We start from the raw sequence: 16974 nt of genomic DNA, 5'->3' as shown, positions 1-16974 counted from the left end.
GAGACTGTGGCAGATATATGAGGGTCCAAGGTCATGAAGATATGTGATAGCCAGTAACTTACACTGAGCCCGATAACAGCTAGTGGAGTGACTGCAGAGTTGGAGTAATTTGCATGCTCCAACTAGCTCCCCATAGTAGCCAAGCTAGCCCGGAATACAATAAATGTGCTTCCAGGAGAGGCCTTTCACTGAAAAAAAAATCCCGCCCAAATAAACAGTTCGACTCTGAAATAAACGATACGACGAATCCGCAGCCACAAGTCGTGTGCTCCTTTTAATATACGATGCCTTGGCTATGCACTGTCTGTAAACAAATCGGGACTGCAGTAGTAGCGAGCAGAGCCAATTCTTTTCCCTTGTGGGGACGCCGCCGGCCCCCTTCCCTTTCGGCTGTCGGACCTTGCAGTTTTCCTCCTCCCCTCCCCCATCGCCTGACATTTCCGTCTGCCCTTCCCCCCTCGGGGAGGGCGGCCAGAGGCGCGCGACAAAGGGCCGGATGCGGCTCGCGGAGGGGGCGGGGGAGGCCCGGGCGCTGAGATCACCAGCCGTATAAAAACGAGCGCGCTGGGCGCGGCCCCACTCATTGAGGGTGGACGGCGCAAGGGAAGCTCCAGTGCAGTCAACAACACCGCGCGCAGAAAGGAGGGGGGGGGGTGAGACTTTCGCCTTCGCGGAGAAAGGACAAAGGTTTCCTGCCCGCTCTTGAGTAACCCCGAAGACTCTAAAGGCCAGCATGGAAGTGCAGAAGGAAGCGCAGCGCATCATGACCATGTCGGTGTGGAAAATGTACCACTCGCGTATGCAGCGCGGCGGCCTCCGGCTCCATCGCAGCCTGCAGCTCTCCCTCGTCATGCGAAATGCCCGGGACCTCTACCTCTCCGCCAAGCTGGAGGAAGAGGACGAGATGGCCGTGGGCGTCGGCCCGGGAGAGGGGTTTGCAGGGCAGCAACCGCACCTGGACTTACAGGGGTCGAGCCCTCAACATCTGGAGGGGCCCCCGTCACCCCCCAGTCCTCAGGCACTGGAGAGACTTCCCCGGGCACAGCCGGAGGCTTCGCTTCCCAGCCCGCCGTCTTTGGAGACACCGCCGCCGCTTGCTTCGCTTGCAGCCGAGCCGGAGCCCATGGAGACTCAGGAGGAGCCCGGCTGCTCGCCCGCGCCTGCCCAGTCCCGGACTAGCTGGAGCCGGGGCGCCCCCAAGCCGAGTCGCAAGCGCCGCAGCAGCAGCCTGGGCAAGATCGGCGCCGCCGAAGCCGGCCTGGTGCCCAGCAAGAAGGCGAAGCTGGTGGAAGAGGAAGGCGAGCGGCAGCCGCAGCGCCAAGAGGGCCCTTTCCCGAGCTTGGCTCGAGTCTTGCAGGACCGCTTCTCGGGCTTGATCCTCTCGCCGCAGGCGGCGAAAGGCGGCGACGAGCCCAAGGCGAGCTGCAGGCGAGGGGACGGCGGCGTGCTCAGCATCATGGTGAGAGCGGTGATGGCTTTCTAAAGCGCGCCCCTGCCAAGGACTCGCGGGAGCGGAAACTTCTCGGTCCGGAGAAGCGGAGCCTGCCGGAGCCCCTCTTTGGCGGCTGGGGGGGCTGAGCACCGCCTCCCACACCCGGCTTAGCAGCCCCGGCTCCTTGGTGGCGGGGCCTTGGCGCTCAGGAAGGCGCGCAGCGGGAGGCTGGTGACGGATGGGGGGGCGGGCGGGGGTCACAAGCGAGTCCCTCCGCCTTTTCCTCCCGGTGGGGTGAGGCAAGAGACGCTCTGGTGGCCTGGGAAACAGGCGGGACAAAAGCCTGCGGGAGGGGGAGCGATGCTTGCCGGAGAAGGACGCCGCACCTTGGCCTGCGAGCCCGGGACGCAGCTGTTGTGAGCCAAACGAGGGCCCGACCGCGCCAAGGAGAGCGTCGGTGTTGCTTAATGGAGGAACTGCAATAACTTTGAGAGAGGTGGGGGAGAACCTCCAGGAAGAAAGACTTCAAACCAGTCGGATCTTGCAGTCTGCTTTCAGATGCTTGATTCCTGTGGAAAAAGCAACCACTATCTGTACAGTGTCTTTTGAATATTTTTTTTTTTGGGGGGGGGGGGGTTCTAGTCAATGACATGCTTATTCTGCCTTTTTTTTAAATTGTTGCCTCTTCTGGGTGGCTGTTTTGTTTCCCCCGTTTCCCTTTGGAATGGGATTAAAGGGAGGGGAGTTCAAGACCCTTAGGCAGCTGGGGCAGCTCCTCTGAAGGGTTAAAAAGTCCTGCTGGGAGCTGTTGAAGAAAAGCAGCTTTTGTCAGTCCCGCTCCTTCCTGGTGTGGGGGGAGAGAGAGATCTGCCCAGTATTCTTTTCCTCAGGGCCTTCCCTTTTTTTCTTACCTAGTAATTAAGAATGATGAAGTGGCCTGTTTCTTTTCCCAGAGAAGATCTCAAAACCAGATTAGTCTTGCCTGTGTGTGTGTGTGTGTGTATGTGGAGAGCAGGAAGGGGGAGGGGGAACCCAACCGGTCATACTAGTTATGACACATCTCTCATATGACTAGCATTTGCATTACATTGGGTCCAAGAGTGCAGGGGATTTCCTACTTATGCTGCCTTAGCTTTGTGTGTGTTTAAAGGTGTGGGTAGAACCCTGAGTGACTCAACTGTATGTGTGTGGGGTGGGGGGATTAAAGTACATACATTAAAGGCATACTGGCAGCTTTCCTTGATGCCTGAAGCTGTCCAGATATACATTGAACAGTGGTGGGCAATACCATTTTTACCTCCACAAAACTTTTCTCATGACATTTCCAGATTGGACATTTCTCATTCAGAGAGACTGAGACTGCTGTTATTTATACTTTTTTTTTTTCATTTTTAAAAGTGATCATTCTGTGAAATTCCAAGATACTTTTTCTCTCTTTGCTCATGCAGTATTTTTTTGACCTGGTCTATTGTGAAATGCTGCTTATTGTTCCATGTGAGTTTAATATAAATACTTCACAAGTGTGTTTAATGCTGTTTTTGTTTCAAAACTGGCAAGATTGGTGACTGTCAAGGTACTGTGTAATGCGACTTGTATGTTTTCAAAGTTTTGTAACTTATGTTTATCTTCTGTTGCTTGAAATGGGGAAAATACAGGCTTCTTTGGTTCTGGTTTTCACCCTCATGGTGTTAATAGTTTTGGTCACTGAAATAAAGACCATCTGATTTTTTAAAAACTCCTGTGGTGCTTAGTTCTTGATGATATTTTAAATTGTGTGTATTAAGGGTTATCACCCTTGGTGTGTGTGAATGTTCAAACAGTGTGCCCCACCACCTATACCTCACATATTAATAATTGTTGATGTGCAGAAGGAAAAAAAGAACCAAAGCAAGAAACTGCAAGTTGATGACAGAAGATGACAGCATCATTGAAGGGCCAGAATTCTAATATCTAGACAGCAGATTAGATACAAATCAAAATTTAACTCCCATCTCTCCCGTAACCACCCTGAGCCCTCGGGGGGAGTGCGGTATATAAAAATAAAAAAAAAAATAACTCTGTTGTTCTCTTAAAAATAAGCTCATAAGGCCTATATGATTGATTAGTGCACTAGACTCCTTGTGCAGCCAGAACTAAATCATGTTCCTTGTCCTGTGAGTGGATGAAGGCAAGGATGAGCAAGAGTTGCCTTGCTTGGGCCAGGTATCTGTTCCTGTTTGGCTTTCAGGCCCTTAGCCGTCAGCTTGGGTCAGCCTACTGAGTTGCATAACAATGTGGCTTCAGGATGGGTGTGAGAGCATAGGCAGCTTATATTTAGAACTGCAGTAACAGAGCTTGTAAACTTGTTTATGATGAACTAAAATAGCATTTCCATAAACATGGGCCACTAGCCAGCTGGACAGTACTGGCAGGCAGGAGCTTGGATATGAGTGCTTTGCAAAACATTAGCAGCTGTAGTGTCTCAAAGGTAATCTCCTAAGGGAGCATCTTCTGCTTGTCTGCAGTTCTTGGATCATGCTGTGGAATAATACGGGTTTGTTGGCACAATACCGTTTGTCAAAGATTGGATCCCACATGGACTGGGCACTACCACACATCTTCATAGATTATGCAGGTCCCCTCAATAGAATTTTTTACATGAAAGGACGCATACATTCTACTTGTATGAGATCCGGCTTAATTTAATTGCTGGCCAACAGAACAACCCTTTTGATTATAATCTAGCATGATTTTTGTCAATTCAAAATGTTCTCAGGATTGTTATGAAAGATTTATTGTTTAGGGAATTCTGCATATTACTGAAGAGCAGAGGTGGTTATTATTTTTCCAAATCAGTAGTCTTAACAAATGCAAGGGAGTCTCTAATAATTAACTAACTGTAAGATTTAAGTTTTGGGGAGAAGACTAACGTTTAACTTCTTACTAGCTTTAAATAGCTGATGCACCAAGGATTAGTTTTGGTTCGTGCATCTGACAAAAGTAGAAAGGAAAGCATGTGCCACAATAAATTTTGCCTTGTAGCCCCTTAGACTGTTTTGTCATTCTAGTTTTCAGTAGATGTTCTGTGAGACAGCTGGGGGGGGGGGGGGATTGAAATTGATGGTGAATGGGCCCCAAGGACTAAAAGAACTCTTCTGTGATTCAAGGCTCAGGAATTCACTTGTAACTGGAGCTGCAGCCACTTTGAAGGCTGGTAATTTTCCCTTCTCAATCTAGTTACTTCCTCCTTAGCTGATTTTTATGAAATTAGTTCTTCAGCTTGTATGAAGTGCTTGAGGTTTCTATAGAAGGCATAACAGACAACCTAAGGTTTTGTTTTTCCTGCAAAGTTTGTGATTAACATCACAGTTAATAGAGATGGACATCTGGCCTAGTTTCCCCCCCAAAGTGGTAAACTTGTTTCTGAGCACATCACATTGCAGGTAGAGGCTCATAGGAATTATTTTAAATGTTGCAGAGAGGGTTTCAAACCTAGCTTGCTCTATGTCATTCAGTTTTCATGTGAAGGATTTTTTTTAACGTCGTATGGAAATTTGTTCAAACCTAACAGTGCACTCCACTTTGGGGGAGGGGAGGAAGTGCTGCAACTGCCGGAGGTGGTGTGGTGAAGGCAGCACCACAGCACCTCCAAAAGTGCAGAAGGGAGGGAAACTCAAATCACTCCTGAATTGCCCCTGTGGTTGAGCAACCAGTGCCATTTTGAGTGTTTCATAGAGCCCGGGAGCTCTTGTAGCAGATCTTAAGACTGCTGAGAAGCTTATACGGTCCAAGGTGATAAAGGCTATTGAAAGATGATAGAATCGGAAGCTTGTCTGAATTGTTTTGAATTACTTTGGATAAAATTGCTGAACAGCTGGAACAAAATAAACCATGACCATGCTACAAGTGTTCTTTAAGGATTGTAATGACAAAGATAAAGCAAAGAAAGCCTCTTATTTCTACAGTTCTTTCACAAGTCAGCTATCATTTGCCTTTATGACACAGGGCTCCTTCCTGCAGCCTAAGTCCAAAGGTTAGGGGGCTGACATTTCTGTGCTGGAACCACTGGGAACACCCGGGGCTTCATTGCTGTGGGGCTGGGGGATGGCTGGCTGCTGGCACCTCTGCCCCCTCAGCCAGCAGGTGTGCCCCCTCATGTTGGTGAAGGGAGCAAACACATCAGTGTGGCCCTCTGAAACTCTGTATGGCCACCCCCCCCCCCCAAAAAAAAAATCTGGATTGGCTGCCCTTATAGCCAAGATCTAACTTTCCCACTAAGTGAGAACTAGGCAGCAGATTCAGCCCAACCCTATTTCTTCCCACACAAAACCTACTCCACCCCTATCAATGAGTCAGCTGGAAAGTCATTCTTGGTCACAGCTTGGTTGCGCTGATACTATTCACCAAACACCAGAATGGTTATGCTGCAAAGAGCCTGACCTACTTATCTACAAGAGCTGAGCATTCAGTACAAATAGAAGAACATGATGCTGTTGCTCTTTGGGGTCTTCCGCTGCTGCTGGATGTACATTTTTCCTTCTTGTAAGATACAGCAGGAGTGATGAAAAGAACTAGGAATGGCTAGATAGGATCAAAGATTCCACACCCTTATACCTGTAGACCTTTACTGCTGTTTTCAGTCAGAGGAATTCTTGGAAGACCCTACATTCTCTCATGTGCATGACTGCTGTGAATTTACAAAGGGAAGAAAACTCTCCCTTTTGGACAAGTTAGGGCAAGATACTTTTTTAAGCTAGGGCAGGGCTTTGCAGGTGGTCTCTTACATATCTTCCCCACAACCACCTCAAAAAATTAAATTCCAGTTCTGCCTCCCACAAACAACCTTTGTGACTGAATTAAACATGAGATTGTGTAAAAGTTAGGCAGAGACATGAACTGTACCTTTTCCCTGTTAGGGCACTTAGGTCTTGAGCAGAGCTTTTGTAAAATGCTATACTTTGAGATGAGACTGTTATCTGTGCGAATTATTTATAAATCTACGCAATGAGGACTGAATCCACCCATAATTTCTTCACATCTAAAACGGGGTGGGGAGAGAGCTGAGAGTCTTTTGGAAGCTTTTTGTTTTTTAAGCAGGAAAAAACAGTGAAACATTCCTGTTTTTTAAAGCAATGAAACAGCCTGAAACACCTTCTTTCCTGACAAATCTCAGATCAAATTATGAAGATACACTGAACACTCAAGAGTCTTTTTTTAAAAAATGCAGATGAAGGAAGGTATGTCTGGGCAGGTTTCTCTTACCTGCATGTTAAATTGCTACCTAAAAGTGGGGGAAGGGTGGGAGACAGTGAACAAATTTCTAGTTTAGATAACTATATAGTCTGAATTAGCATACAACAAGAGTTTGGTGCAACTTAAACGCCTGAATCCCTGTTTACTAAAGTAAGTAGAACCAAGAAATGATATTGCTTATTTCTGTGCTTATCATACATCCTGGGACAAAATAACTAGAACCCCAAGAGTTATCCTTACAAGCATTAACAAGGGAAGGGTGAGGATAAACTCCTTTGCTCAGGGTCAAGGATCTGACTTGTTCTTGAGCATTCATAAGCCTTGTTCAACAAGCTGTGCGGCATTTCATTCTAGCCGTGGTTTGATGCAGGTTCTTCATACAGTGCTTGCGAGTGTCTCACCGGTGTCCTTTGTTGCTTTGAAAATCCTCTTCTTAACTAGACAAAAGGCATTCTGAGCTTGTGAAATATAAATAAGACTATCATAAATTAGGTTTTGAGGGTGATACTTTAAAAAATGAATGGTTTTATATCTTTATCTCCCCCCACACACACACACGCAGCATTACGTAAGATGAGGACCACAAAGGTCCTATGGCTGAGGATTTGCTCTGCATGTAAGACTTTGGGTAGAAGGGCTAGGAAAGGCTTCTGTCCGATAGCTTGGAGACATGATGCAAGTCAGAGGAAAAAAATTCTGCACTAAATGTGGTGTGCAGCCAGCATGGCGTAGTGGTTAGGAGCAGTGGACTCTTATCTGGTGAAATGGATTGATTTCCCCACTCCTTGTGAAGGCTGCTTGGGCCTTGGGCCAGTCACAGTTCTCTCAGAACTCTCTCAGCCTCACCTACCTCACATGGTGTCTGTTGTGAGGAGAGTACAGGAAGGCAATTTGAGACTCCTTACAAGAGATAAAGGTGGGTTAGAAATCCAAACTGCTTCTTCTAAATGCCTTGACTTTGAGGAGACAATGGATGTTATAAATATTTAAATAAAAATAAAAGGACTAACAATCTGCTTCAGCATGAGTCAGATCCTTATTGGTTCAAGCTGAGTTATGGATAGAACACTTATAGATCTACATCCACAATTCAATACCATTATGTAATATAGTTTCAGAGGGTAGCTGTGTTGGTCTGCAGAAGAACAGCTAGATTTGAGTTCAGTAGCATCTAACAGAACAAAGATATTCCAGGAATCAGCTTTTGACGGTTAAAGCTCCCTTCATCAGATTTCATAATATGGCTACAACAAAGCTTATGATCTTCCATAAGGTGTACTGGTTAAAAAGCACACATTTTTAAAAAGTCCTGTTTGCAACATTACACGACGGCATATCATTTAAGATGTGTTTGAATTTCAGAGTCCTGGCTCTTTTTAGTTTTCCTGCCCTGTTGCTTTGTGGGAAATCCCAACCCAGACTATTCTGCACTGCACCTAGAGGCCCTGTCACGCCATTCACTGCCTCTGCAAGACACTCCCCCTGTGAATAGACAGAAGGGTCTTTGATAATGCCCCAAGCACATCTCCAGCAGAACAAAGACAGCATAGCTAATGGCTCCCACTCACACTGTGTGATTCTTTACCAGGAATCTGAACTCCCTCCACACACACACTCCCCCACAAAGCACAGGCTAAAGGGCAGGGGGAAAAATCTGTCAGGATATGGGGGTTGCAAAGCAAGGAAGGCCTCACACACCAAATGCAGTGAGGTTGGTTTCCTGTGCATCACCTTCCCTTGGAGACAGGATACCAAAGCGGATGGCCAGTTCTGCCTTACTATGAGCCAGGCTGTATCCGGCAACTGCTGAAGTTCCTGTGTTCTCTCAGGTGAGGGAAAGAAGGGGGGAGGGGAAGCACTATAGAACTACGTTTGCATCCTTAATCAGATGGGAGTCTTGGCCTAGCTACCACAGCTCTCCACCCCCACCCCCACCCCCAAACTGCATTTAGTTCTACTGGGTAACAAAATATTTCTAAGTGCCTTGAAACCTTCATTTTCACCCTTTGGGTTTCACTGCATTTCTCTTCAGTTCTGTGTGAAGCAGAAAGAAAAGTAGCTCCCACACTCCGTAGTTCCTTGATGCTTGTGTGACTTATTCCATTATCAAAGCAGCAATCCTAATCATGCTTACTAGGGAGCAAGCCCTATTAGAATGAGTTTTCTGAGTGAACATGTGTTGGATTGGGCTAAAAAACACTGCAACAACAAAAGCAATAGTAACTTGGTTATCTCTGGATAAAATATACCAGAAAGGCATGCAAGGCTGTTACTAGCAGCCACAAGCCTTGCCATTCACATCTAGACACAGACACACTTTTGTCGGTATAACCAAGTAGCAACCAACTTGTTTCTGGACTTCAAGGCTGTATACACAGTTCTGAAAAGGAATTTTCCCAGGTTACAAAAATGGCAAGACAGACAGCAGACAGCCTTACTGGAATTTTAGGTGAAAAGCATAAAATCAGCTGACCAAGTTTACTTTTTTTGTTCTCAGGGTGATTCTGCTCTGCCCAGCTTCCGTTAGCCCAGGTTCTCTTTCGGCGTCAGTCCTTCAGCAGCTACCTCATTCCCTGCCACATTGCTTGGGCAGGCTGGAATCCCACGATTACTACACCCCATAGTGTGTGCAATCACTATTGACTATTATCCTGGGCTGGGAACAGCCAGACAACCTCATTAAAGTGCTCCAACCTGGCCAATTATGGGCCACACCTCAGGATAATTAGCACCCATGGGAAACTGCTTTGCAGACAGGCTGTATCCACTAACAGCTAGAGCAGGTTATTCTAGAAGCCAGAACTCCTAAAGCTCCCCACCACCACCTCCTCCTCACTCATTAGTAAAGAAGGAAACAAAATCCATGGAGACTCAGGATACTTTCAGGAGCACAGACTTCATGTCACATGACTTCTTTCAACCTTGGGTTCTCTGCCTCTAACCATTCAACAAAAAGGAAAACAGGACCTCCCGGTTATTTCAAAGCCAAAAATTCCCTGTAGCAAGTAAACAATCCCTTCTTCAATCCTGCTACACGCACTACAGCATGCATAATAAGAGTTTATGTATATAGTAAAATAATCTCTGAATGAAAAAACCTGCCCCAACCGGGAAAAGTCCATAAACAGTCATTCTCCCTTTCCCATATTCCGTCATTTCTTGGACCACGATTATGCTTGTGCACTGATTGTTGACCACTGCAGCCTTTCCACCACCCTTTAGATATTTCTAACCATTTTAACCATTGCATTTTCACAGGAAACAAAATGAGTGCTGTGATTTCCATTTTTGTCACAAAATGGAAAGGTTGATATTCCATATCCTGTACTCATAAAACCAAAGCTAGCCTTCTTATATAACCTCATGTAGAACTTCTAAGGAAAGCCATCACACTTGACTTGGAACTGACTAAAAACTGACCCTTGGAATTTACAATTTATGTCCTGTGAACTGGAATTACACCCCCAAGTCTGGGTGAGCTCACTGTAAGAAGTGGGAAACTTGGGTGCAAACATGGTTACTCCTCCCTTTTGGTTCTGCTTTTCAGGCTCGTGAGACAACAATTCATCTTTTTGAGCCAGTCTCCTATGTAAAGGAAACTGGGGTTCTCTCCTTAAGCAACTTTCCTTTCCTTCCCTGGAGTCACTATTGGGTAGGGGAAAAAGGGAAAAATGTGGAAGGCAAGGTTCCTCCTCTTCATAATCCATATAAACTTTTCAGCGCACACAGTAAAAGAAACCTGCTTTGCTAGAACATATTGCCTGCTGGGAACTACGGGAGTGACTCGAATCCTTTGAGAGGAAGCCAGATATACAAGGTGAGGTGAAAGGGCTTTATAGTTCCCCTTGCCCAGACACAATTCCTTATTAAGTTCTTTCTAGTTCCCACGGATTGTATTCCTACTGTAAGAAAGTTCATTGATTGGGCTGAGCCTCCCTAGCCCTTGTGGCCTCTAGACTACAGAGACCATCTCTTTTCCTGAAATTCAATTTTTTTCTTCCCACACTAAGTGCGCATGCCACGTTCTCATGGGTGCTGGCTTAAGGGAGGTGCCAAGATACTATGCAGACTGTTCTTGCTCCTAACATCAGTAAGATATTCACAGTCTTGCCTGGCCACACTGCTAGTCAGCCTGGGACAACAGCCCAGTTGAGAGAAGCCTGGATTATTGGTAAGAGTGCTGGAAGGAGAGGTGACGAGGATCATCTTGTGAAGTAACAGGTGGTCCCACCCAAAACCACTGGCACATACTGTGAAGACTGACTACTGCAGCCTGTGTTTAGTTTGCCTACTTCCTAGCTGCCTTCAGGGTATACTCCAAATTCATTTTCTTGCAATGTTTTTCCCCCCATATCCCAAACACCGCTGTGGATTTGGATGCAGGAAGCTAGCAGTCGGAAACCTGGCAGTATTTCCTCCTTTCTCTGTCAAGGATCCCAGATACAGACTCACTTCTTAGCAATTGCATCAGGGAGAGAGAGAGAGAAAGCCAGCCCACACCTGGTTGCCAGCTGTTCCTTCTGTTTGCCTATTTCACTGTAGGCATTTTCCCTTCCATCCCAAATACAAAAGCAGTGAACTATTAGACTGAAGACAAAGAATGGGATCCTTACAGCACTTCCCCTTCAAAACCATGTTGGGCATAAATCATACGGCTTGCTGGACTCACTGGACACAGTGTGTAATAGACTTCCCTCTGTGATACACCTCTGAAAATGCCAGCCACAGATGCAGGCGAAACGTTAAGAACAAGATCTATCAGACCACTGCCATGCAGCCTGGAAAACCCACAACAACCAGTTGAATCCGGCCATGAAAGCCTTCGATAATACATATGGCTTGCATTTATGTCTGAAGCCATCTTGTTCACAGTCTGGATGTCTATCAGAAAGATCAGTATTGCCCTTTATAGCAATTTATGTGTATGTCTCAGAGGTTCTTATGTGTGCTGTCAGGGGTGTTTGAACCAGTGCTTATATGTTCACAAGTTTGTGTAATCTTCGGATTACCAGCTAAAGACTACTTGTTCAAGCCTTGCTCCCATCCTCCACCCCTGGCATTGCCTGAATCCCCTTCCTGAAGTTGGACAGCCATAAGTAAAAATAAAACCAGTGTGGCTGGGAGGTAAAGCTGGAGCAACACCTTAAGGCAGAAGTGCTGAACTCATCCGTGAGCCTGCAGTAGGGTGGGGTGTGGTGGCTGCCTTGAGAGGGTGTATCAGGCCCACAAGCCACCTGAAGAATCCCACTGCCTCACTCCCAGGATGCATGTTTGACACCCCTGCCTTAGGGGATAGAGGGCGGGCCTTAAGGACTCAAGCCTCCTTCCTTCCCAAAAAGGCCTGCAGCAAAACCAACTACTGATCAGATATAATAGTACTCACACATACTGAAACAGTGCACCAGAGGAAATAATGTATACAAATATACTTGGGGATTTCATGTATTTGTACAAGAGGAGGAGTTTGGATTTATATCCTCCCTTTAATATCTTGTAAGGAGCCTCAAAGGAGCTTACAAACTCATTTCCCTTCCTCTCCCCACAACGGACTTCTTGTGAGGTAAGTGGGGCTGAGAGAATTCAGAGAGAATGGTGACTAGCTCAAGGTCACCCAGGAGACATCATGTGTAGGAGCAGGGAATCAAATCCAGTTCACCAAATAAGAGTCTGCCACTCATGTGGAGGAGTGGGGAATCAAACTCTGTTCTCCAGATTAGAGTCCACCTGCTCTTAACCACTACACCACACTGGCTTTCATGACGGATTGAAGTATCTGGATGCCTGTGTACTAAACCATGGGGCCTATATATGTGTGTGTGAACTGTGCAAGGGGTATGTGTGTTTACAGAAATCAGTTAAGGTGGGTACTTGCCCATTCCACCAGCAGCACTTACCGGGTGGAGCTGCCTTCCTTCCTGCTGAAAAAAAATAGTAACTGTTTCCTGCTGGCCTCAAGCAGCTACTTCCCTTTTTCTTCCTTTCCAGCCACAATCATCCATTCTGGTGTTTGGCCTTTGTCCTGTGATAGAAAGTCTTGGGAAATCAAGCAGGGAGGTGGCAGCCTAAACAGAGACTCATCCGACTGCACCCCTCCCACCCAGTAGAAATAGTAGAGAAAGCCTGAAGGGGAGGGATTTATCATCTACTAGCTAGCATGGTGTAGTGGTTAAGAGCAGCATTCAAAATCCCTACTGCTTCAATTGAAATCTATTGGGTGATTTTGGACTAATTACCGTTCTCTCAGAACTCTCAGCAGATGTAGGCAATGACAAAATGTTTTGAAAGCCCTACAGGGTCCCCATAAGTCAACTGTGATGTGATAGCACACAACACATACCCCTTACTACATATAAGTATAGTTGCCAACTTTTGGTTGGGAAATTCCCGGAAATTTGGAACTGGAGCTTGGAGGGTACCTTAGAAGGGTACAATGTCAGACTCCACCCTTCAAAGCAGTCAGAGGAACAGATCCCTACAATCTGTTTTAGATCAGTTGTAATTCCAGGAAATTTTCAGGAGCCACCTGGAGGTTTGCAACTCTACCCAAGTACCCATTCTGCTATGCTGCTCTACTCTTTTCTAGTTCTTAAGGAAAAGAAGCCATTCACAAAGCTGCTGAAGTAGTGTAGGTGAGAACACTGGCTTATTCAACAATGCCTGCAGGGCAAAGGTCTGCCCACTTGCACCACAGCAAGCTAGCTGTGCTGCTCAGCTATCTGCCCTTGAGAGAAAGAAGGGTATTAATCCTGAGTGACTCATTTTAGTGGTGGCAGCCTAAGAGCTTCCTTGTTCCCGTAACCGAGTTCATGAACCCCACTTTGCTCTCTGAAAAGAAGCAGGAGAACTCGTTGGTAGTTAAATAAAGCACTTCTCTCCCTTGAAGAATGCGATCAGGGATTTGAGTGATCCCCAGTTTACCGGAGCAGAACACTATAACCATACAGGCTCAAGACAGCAACTCCCACAATGTCTGGGTACCAGCTTAGAAAGATGTGAACAACAATCAAGAACGGCATCTGAGAATGCACAGAGTGCCACTGAGTGATCTGGACCAGGATATGAAATCCAGGTGTAAGGCTTTCCGGTTAGGCCCCAAGGCTACCAAGCAGTTTTATACCCAGGCGCCTAAGAGGGAAAGAATTTAACCGCGAGGCGTTGCTCGCATCACCCCCTTCGACCGGGGCTGCTAACAGGGCGACCACCTGAGCGCCCTTCTTCGCACAAGACGCCGGCAGCTCCCCAAGCCTCGCGGGCAAGTCCTCGTTGCGTGGCTGGCGCAACAGTTCTGGTGCCGCGCTTCCTTCCACCAGGCCCCGAGATCTTCGAAACCAGGGAATGTAGGTCAGAGCGGCCACACCAGCCGGCCCGGCCCTGCCTCCCGAGGCCTTCTGGGTGGCGGAGCGAGCCAGCCAAAGACATGCTGGAGCCTGCGCGCCGCGCCCAGGCCCCCCTCCGGCCGCATTCCGCGCCAGCCACGCGGCCCCCGCGCCGCCCCGCCCCTTGCTAAGTGCGGAAGCGGGGAATTTCCTGGCACCGCGCGCGGAACAGGAAGGCGGAAATGAAAACAGCGCCGAGCCAAAATAGATCGGGGGCGGGCGAGCAGGGAAGGGGGCTCTTTCTCTCTTAAAGGAACAGGAGTCCCCGCAGGCGGTTGCCCAAGGGAGAGGTTCGCGAGAGCACGTGCGCTTGCTCAACCCCTACCCCCGCCCTAAAGACTCGCTGCCAGCTCACCAGCGCTTTCTGGTGCCTGCGTGGGAAGCGGAATTGCTGAACAATTCGAGAGAAACGATTGTGTGGGGCTGGGCGGAGAGAGAAGAAAGCAAAATCGTGCTCCCTGCGTAGCCATATTTAACTTCTGTATAAACTATCAGTTCCTGTCTGTAAAGGCACAGTTCAGAAGGCATTAGAATTACGGCTTCGATCGGAAACACGCCTTGAAAGGGAGGCACCGCTGCTAATCTTTCCGACTGTGAGGATAGCGACAGTGGTCAAAGGTTAGTTTATCAGGGGTTGCCTCCTTTTATTCCTGCTGCTCATTAAACAGCTTTCTCGATCGCGCCCAGAGAAGCCTAACGGAGGCAATTGAAAGGTGGCATCCAAAACCAATCCATATTAAGTGGTCATCTAGCCCCAAAATGTCCGGGTGTGCTCAGCTTGAGCTGAGTATCCTACCGGAAAACATACATACTACAAAACAAAGAACAACAACAAAGTCTTTATTACTCATACTCCACTGATCCATCTAGTTTACACTTCCTGCTCCCAGTGTCCTATAATCCCACTGCAGGTTTCCACTCTACCTCATCCACAGCCCACCCCTTTCCCCCGTGCTTTATACTCAAGCTCTTCTACTTCCCACTCGCCCCCGCCGTCTCCTCGAAAGAGTACAGCTATGCAGCTGGAAGTAGTTGGAGGATGAGGGGAAGGAAGGTTTGTCTGGATGCCAGAAAATCGCAGTGGGGGAAGGGAGCAGACCTCAACCAACAGCTGAATTTCAGAATCTGGAACTCAGCCAAAGAACAGTGTCTTGAAGCAAGCGACAGGCATCTTCCACCGATATTTGATCCTTTTGGCTTGACTAAAGGACACTCCTAAGACAAAACCTTTAAATTAATTAATGAAGAGCAACTATCACACTCTTTTTTTTGTACTCCTGTTCCAGCACAAGTGTCAAACTTCATCTTGTACATAACGCATGCATGATGTAGAAACAATCATTTTTAATAGTACACTGATAGTAGGAGATGTATAAATTAACAGCAACTGATCTGTATTGTCTTGATAGTGGGCATGATTCCCATATCTTTTTTGACCCACTACATCAGCTGATGGCCTCTCATATCAGATAAATGTTACAATAAATTTTCACACACAAGTATTTTGTAGAATTCCATGCCACGTTAGAAACTCTATGATTACGTTTCTACAGCAGTCATGCTCTGACATCAGGCAATAGCTGGAAGCTGCCAATCAGTATGGAATACATACAACACAAAAAACATTTTCCCAGTCATCATTTCATTCACTTTGGCTTAAATAGTTGGTTCAGAGAGCAGGAGCTTCCGTCATTTGGGAACATTTATTTAGAACATTTCTCTACTGCTGTTACCATACCGCACTGGCATAACAGGGGGGAGTGCTTATTCACAGGTACCCCTGCCCATGTGCCAGCTAAAGGGTGATGCTTGTGTTGCAGAGATGGGGAGTCCATTCTCTGGCAATAGCCAAGTCTGCCTACAAGAAGCTTCCAGGAATTCTTTTTCTGTTCTCACGCTCTCAGCTTGTATGCCATATCAGCATATTTTTAGCTCCACAGCCAAGGAAGAATGTGTTCTCAACATGATACAGTACCCTGCTGAATGAATACTCATTTTCAGCTACAAGAAGACTCCTGATGTCATTGCCTCCCCTGACTATCTTAACGCAGATACTCCCTTCTGTAACTGTCTTCTGACCACTTCACAATACACTTGATTGTTTCTTAAACAGTCCATCCGGACACCTCCCAGAGGTTGTCCTAACATCCCCCAAAGGTTGTCCTGACACCTGACACCCCCAGAGCTGAATCTTCACCCTATAAACATCCTTAACCCCCCCCCCCCCCGGCCATTTGCTCAGTGTCATTGACACCTTTCCGTCTTTGTCATTGTCCAACACATTGCCCACTGGAACCACACATTGGCTGTTTGGCTCTGAACCCTGAATCTTCTTCACATCACAATCAGGTCATATTACCCATATATCCCGTACCTCTTTCTATTCCAAATCTATTTTCCAACCTATCTATATCTTAGGAACTCTGTGTGTGCATGTCTGCTGCATTGAACCAAGTGATTGTAAAAACCTTTATCCCTACAGTAAAAATTATCAGATTTGCATTACATCCTTCTGTGTGGGTTTTCTTCTGAGAGCTGATCTTCGTATACACTGGTATTAAAGATTCCTTACCCAGCCTCTCACAACATTAGTAAGCAGCTTGCTCTGAGCTAATATTCCCCACTATATTGAGAGACTATGTCTCCACCTTGGGTAACACTGCTTTTCCACCAAATTCAGAGTCCCTGAGGTGGCAAACATTTAGAACATTAACAAATACTTAAAATATACATGAACACACACAAGCAGGGAGGAGGGCTAATAGTTGGAGAGTTGCTGGGGGGGATTTTGATCAATAGCTTTCTTTCTTTTTAAACTGGGCAGCCAATTCTAGCAGTCTGGGAAAATGTGGTGAGAGTTCTTCGTGTATTTGCTGGGCTGAAAGCTCAACTGGTATTCAGGCAAAACGTGCTGCTAACACAACTGAGACAATC

The 16974-nt window shown here is 46.8% G+C and overlaps 1 protein-coding gene across 1 annotated transcript; it reads left to right on the top strand.

The window, feature by feature from the left end:
* The first annotated feature begins 568 nt into the window (after nucleotides 1–568).
* IER2 (immediate early response 2) lies at nucleotides 569–3167 on the top strand. Its single transcript, XM_048491224.1, has one exon. It carries the CDS (start codon nucleotides 734–736, stop codon nucleotides 1481–1483), a length of 750 nt encoding a protein of 249 aa, XP_048347181.1. The 5' UTR covers nucleotides 569–733; the 3' UTR covers nucleotides 1484–3167.
* Nucleotides 3168–16974: the final 13807 nt, after the last annotated feature.

The sequence above is a fragment of the Sphaerodactylus townsendi genome, linkage group LG03 (assembly GCF_021028975.2).
Source record: "Sphaerodactylus townsendi isolate TG3544 linkage group LG03, MPM_Stown_v2.3, whole genome shotgun sequence".
Lineage (NCBI taxonomy): Eukaryota > Metazoa > Chordata > Lepidosauria > Squamata > Sphaerodactylidae > Sphaerodactylus > Sphaerodactylus townsendi.
Note: the sequence above shows the minus strand (reverse complement) of the source record. Positions and strands in the feature narration are given on the sequence as shown.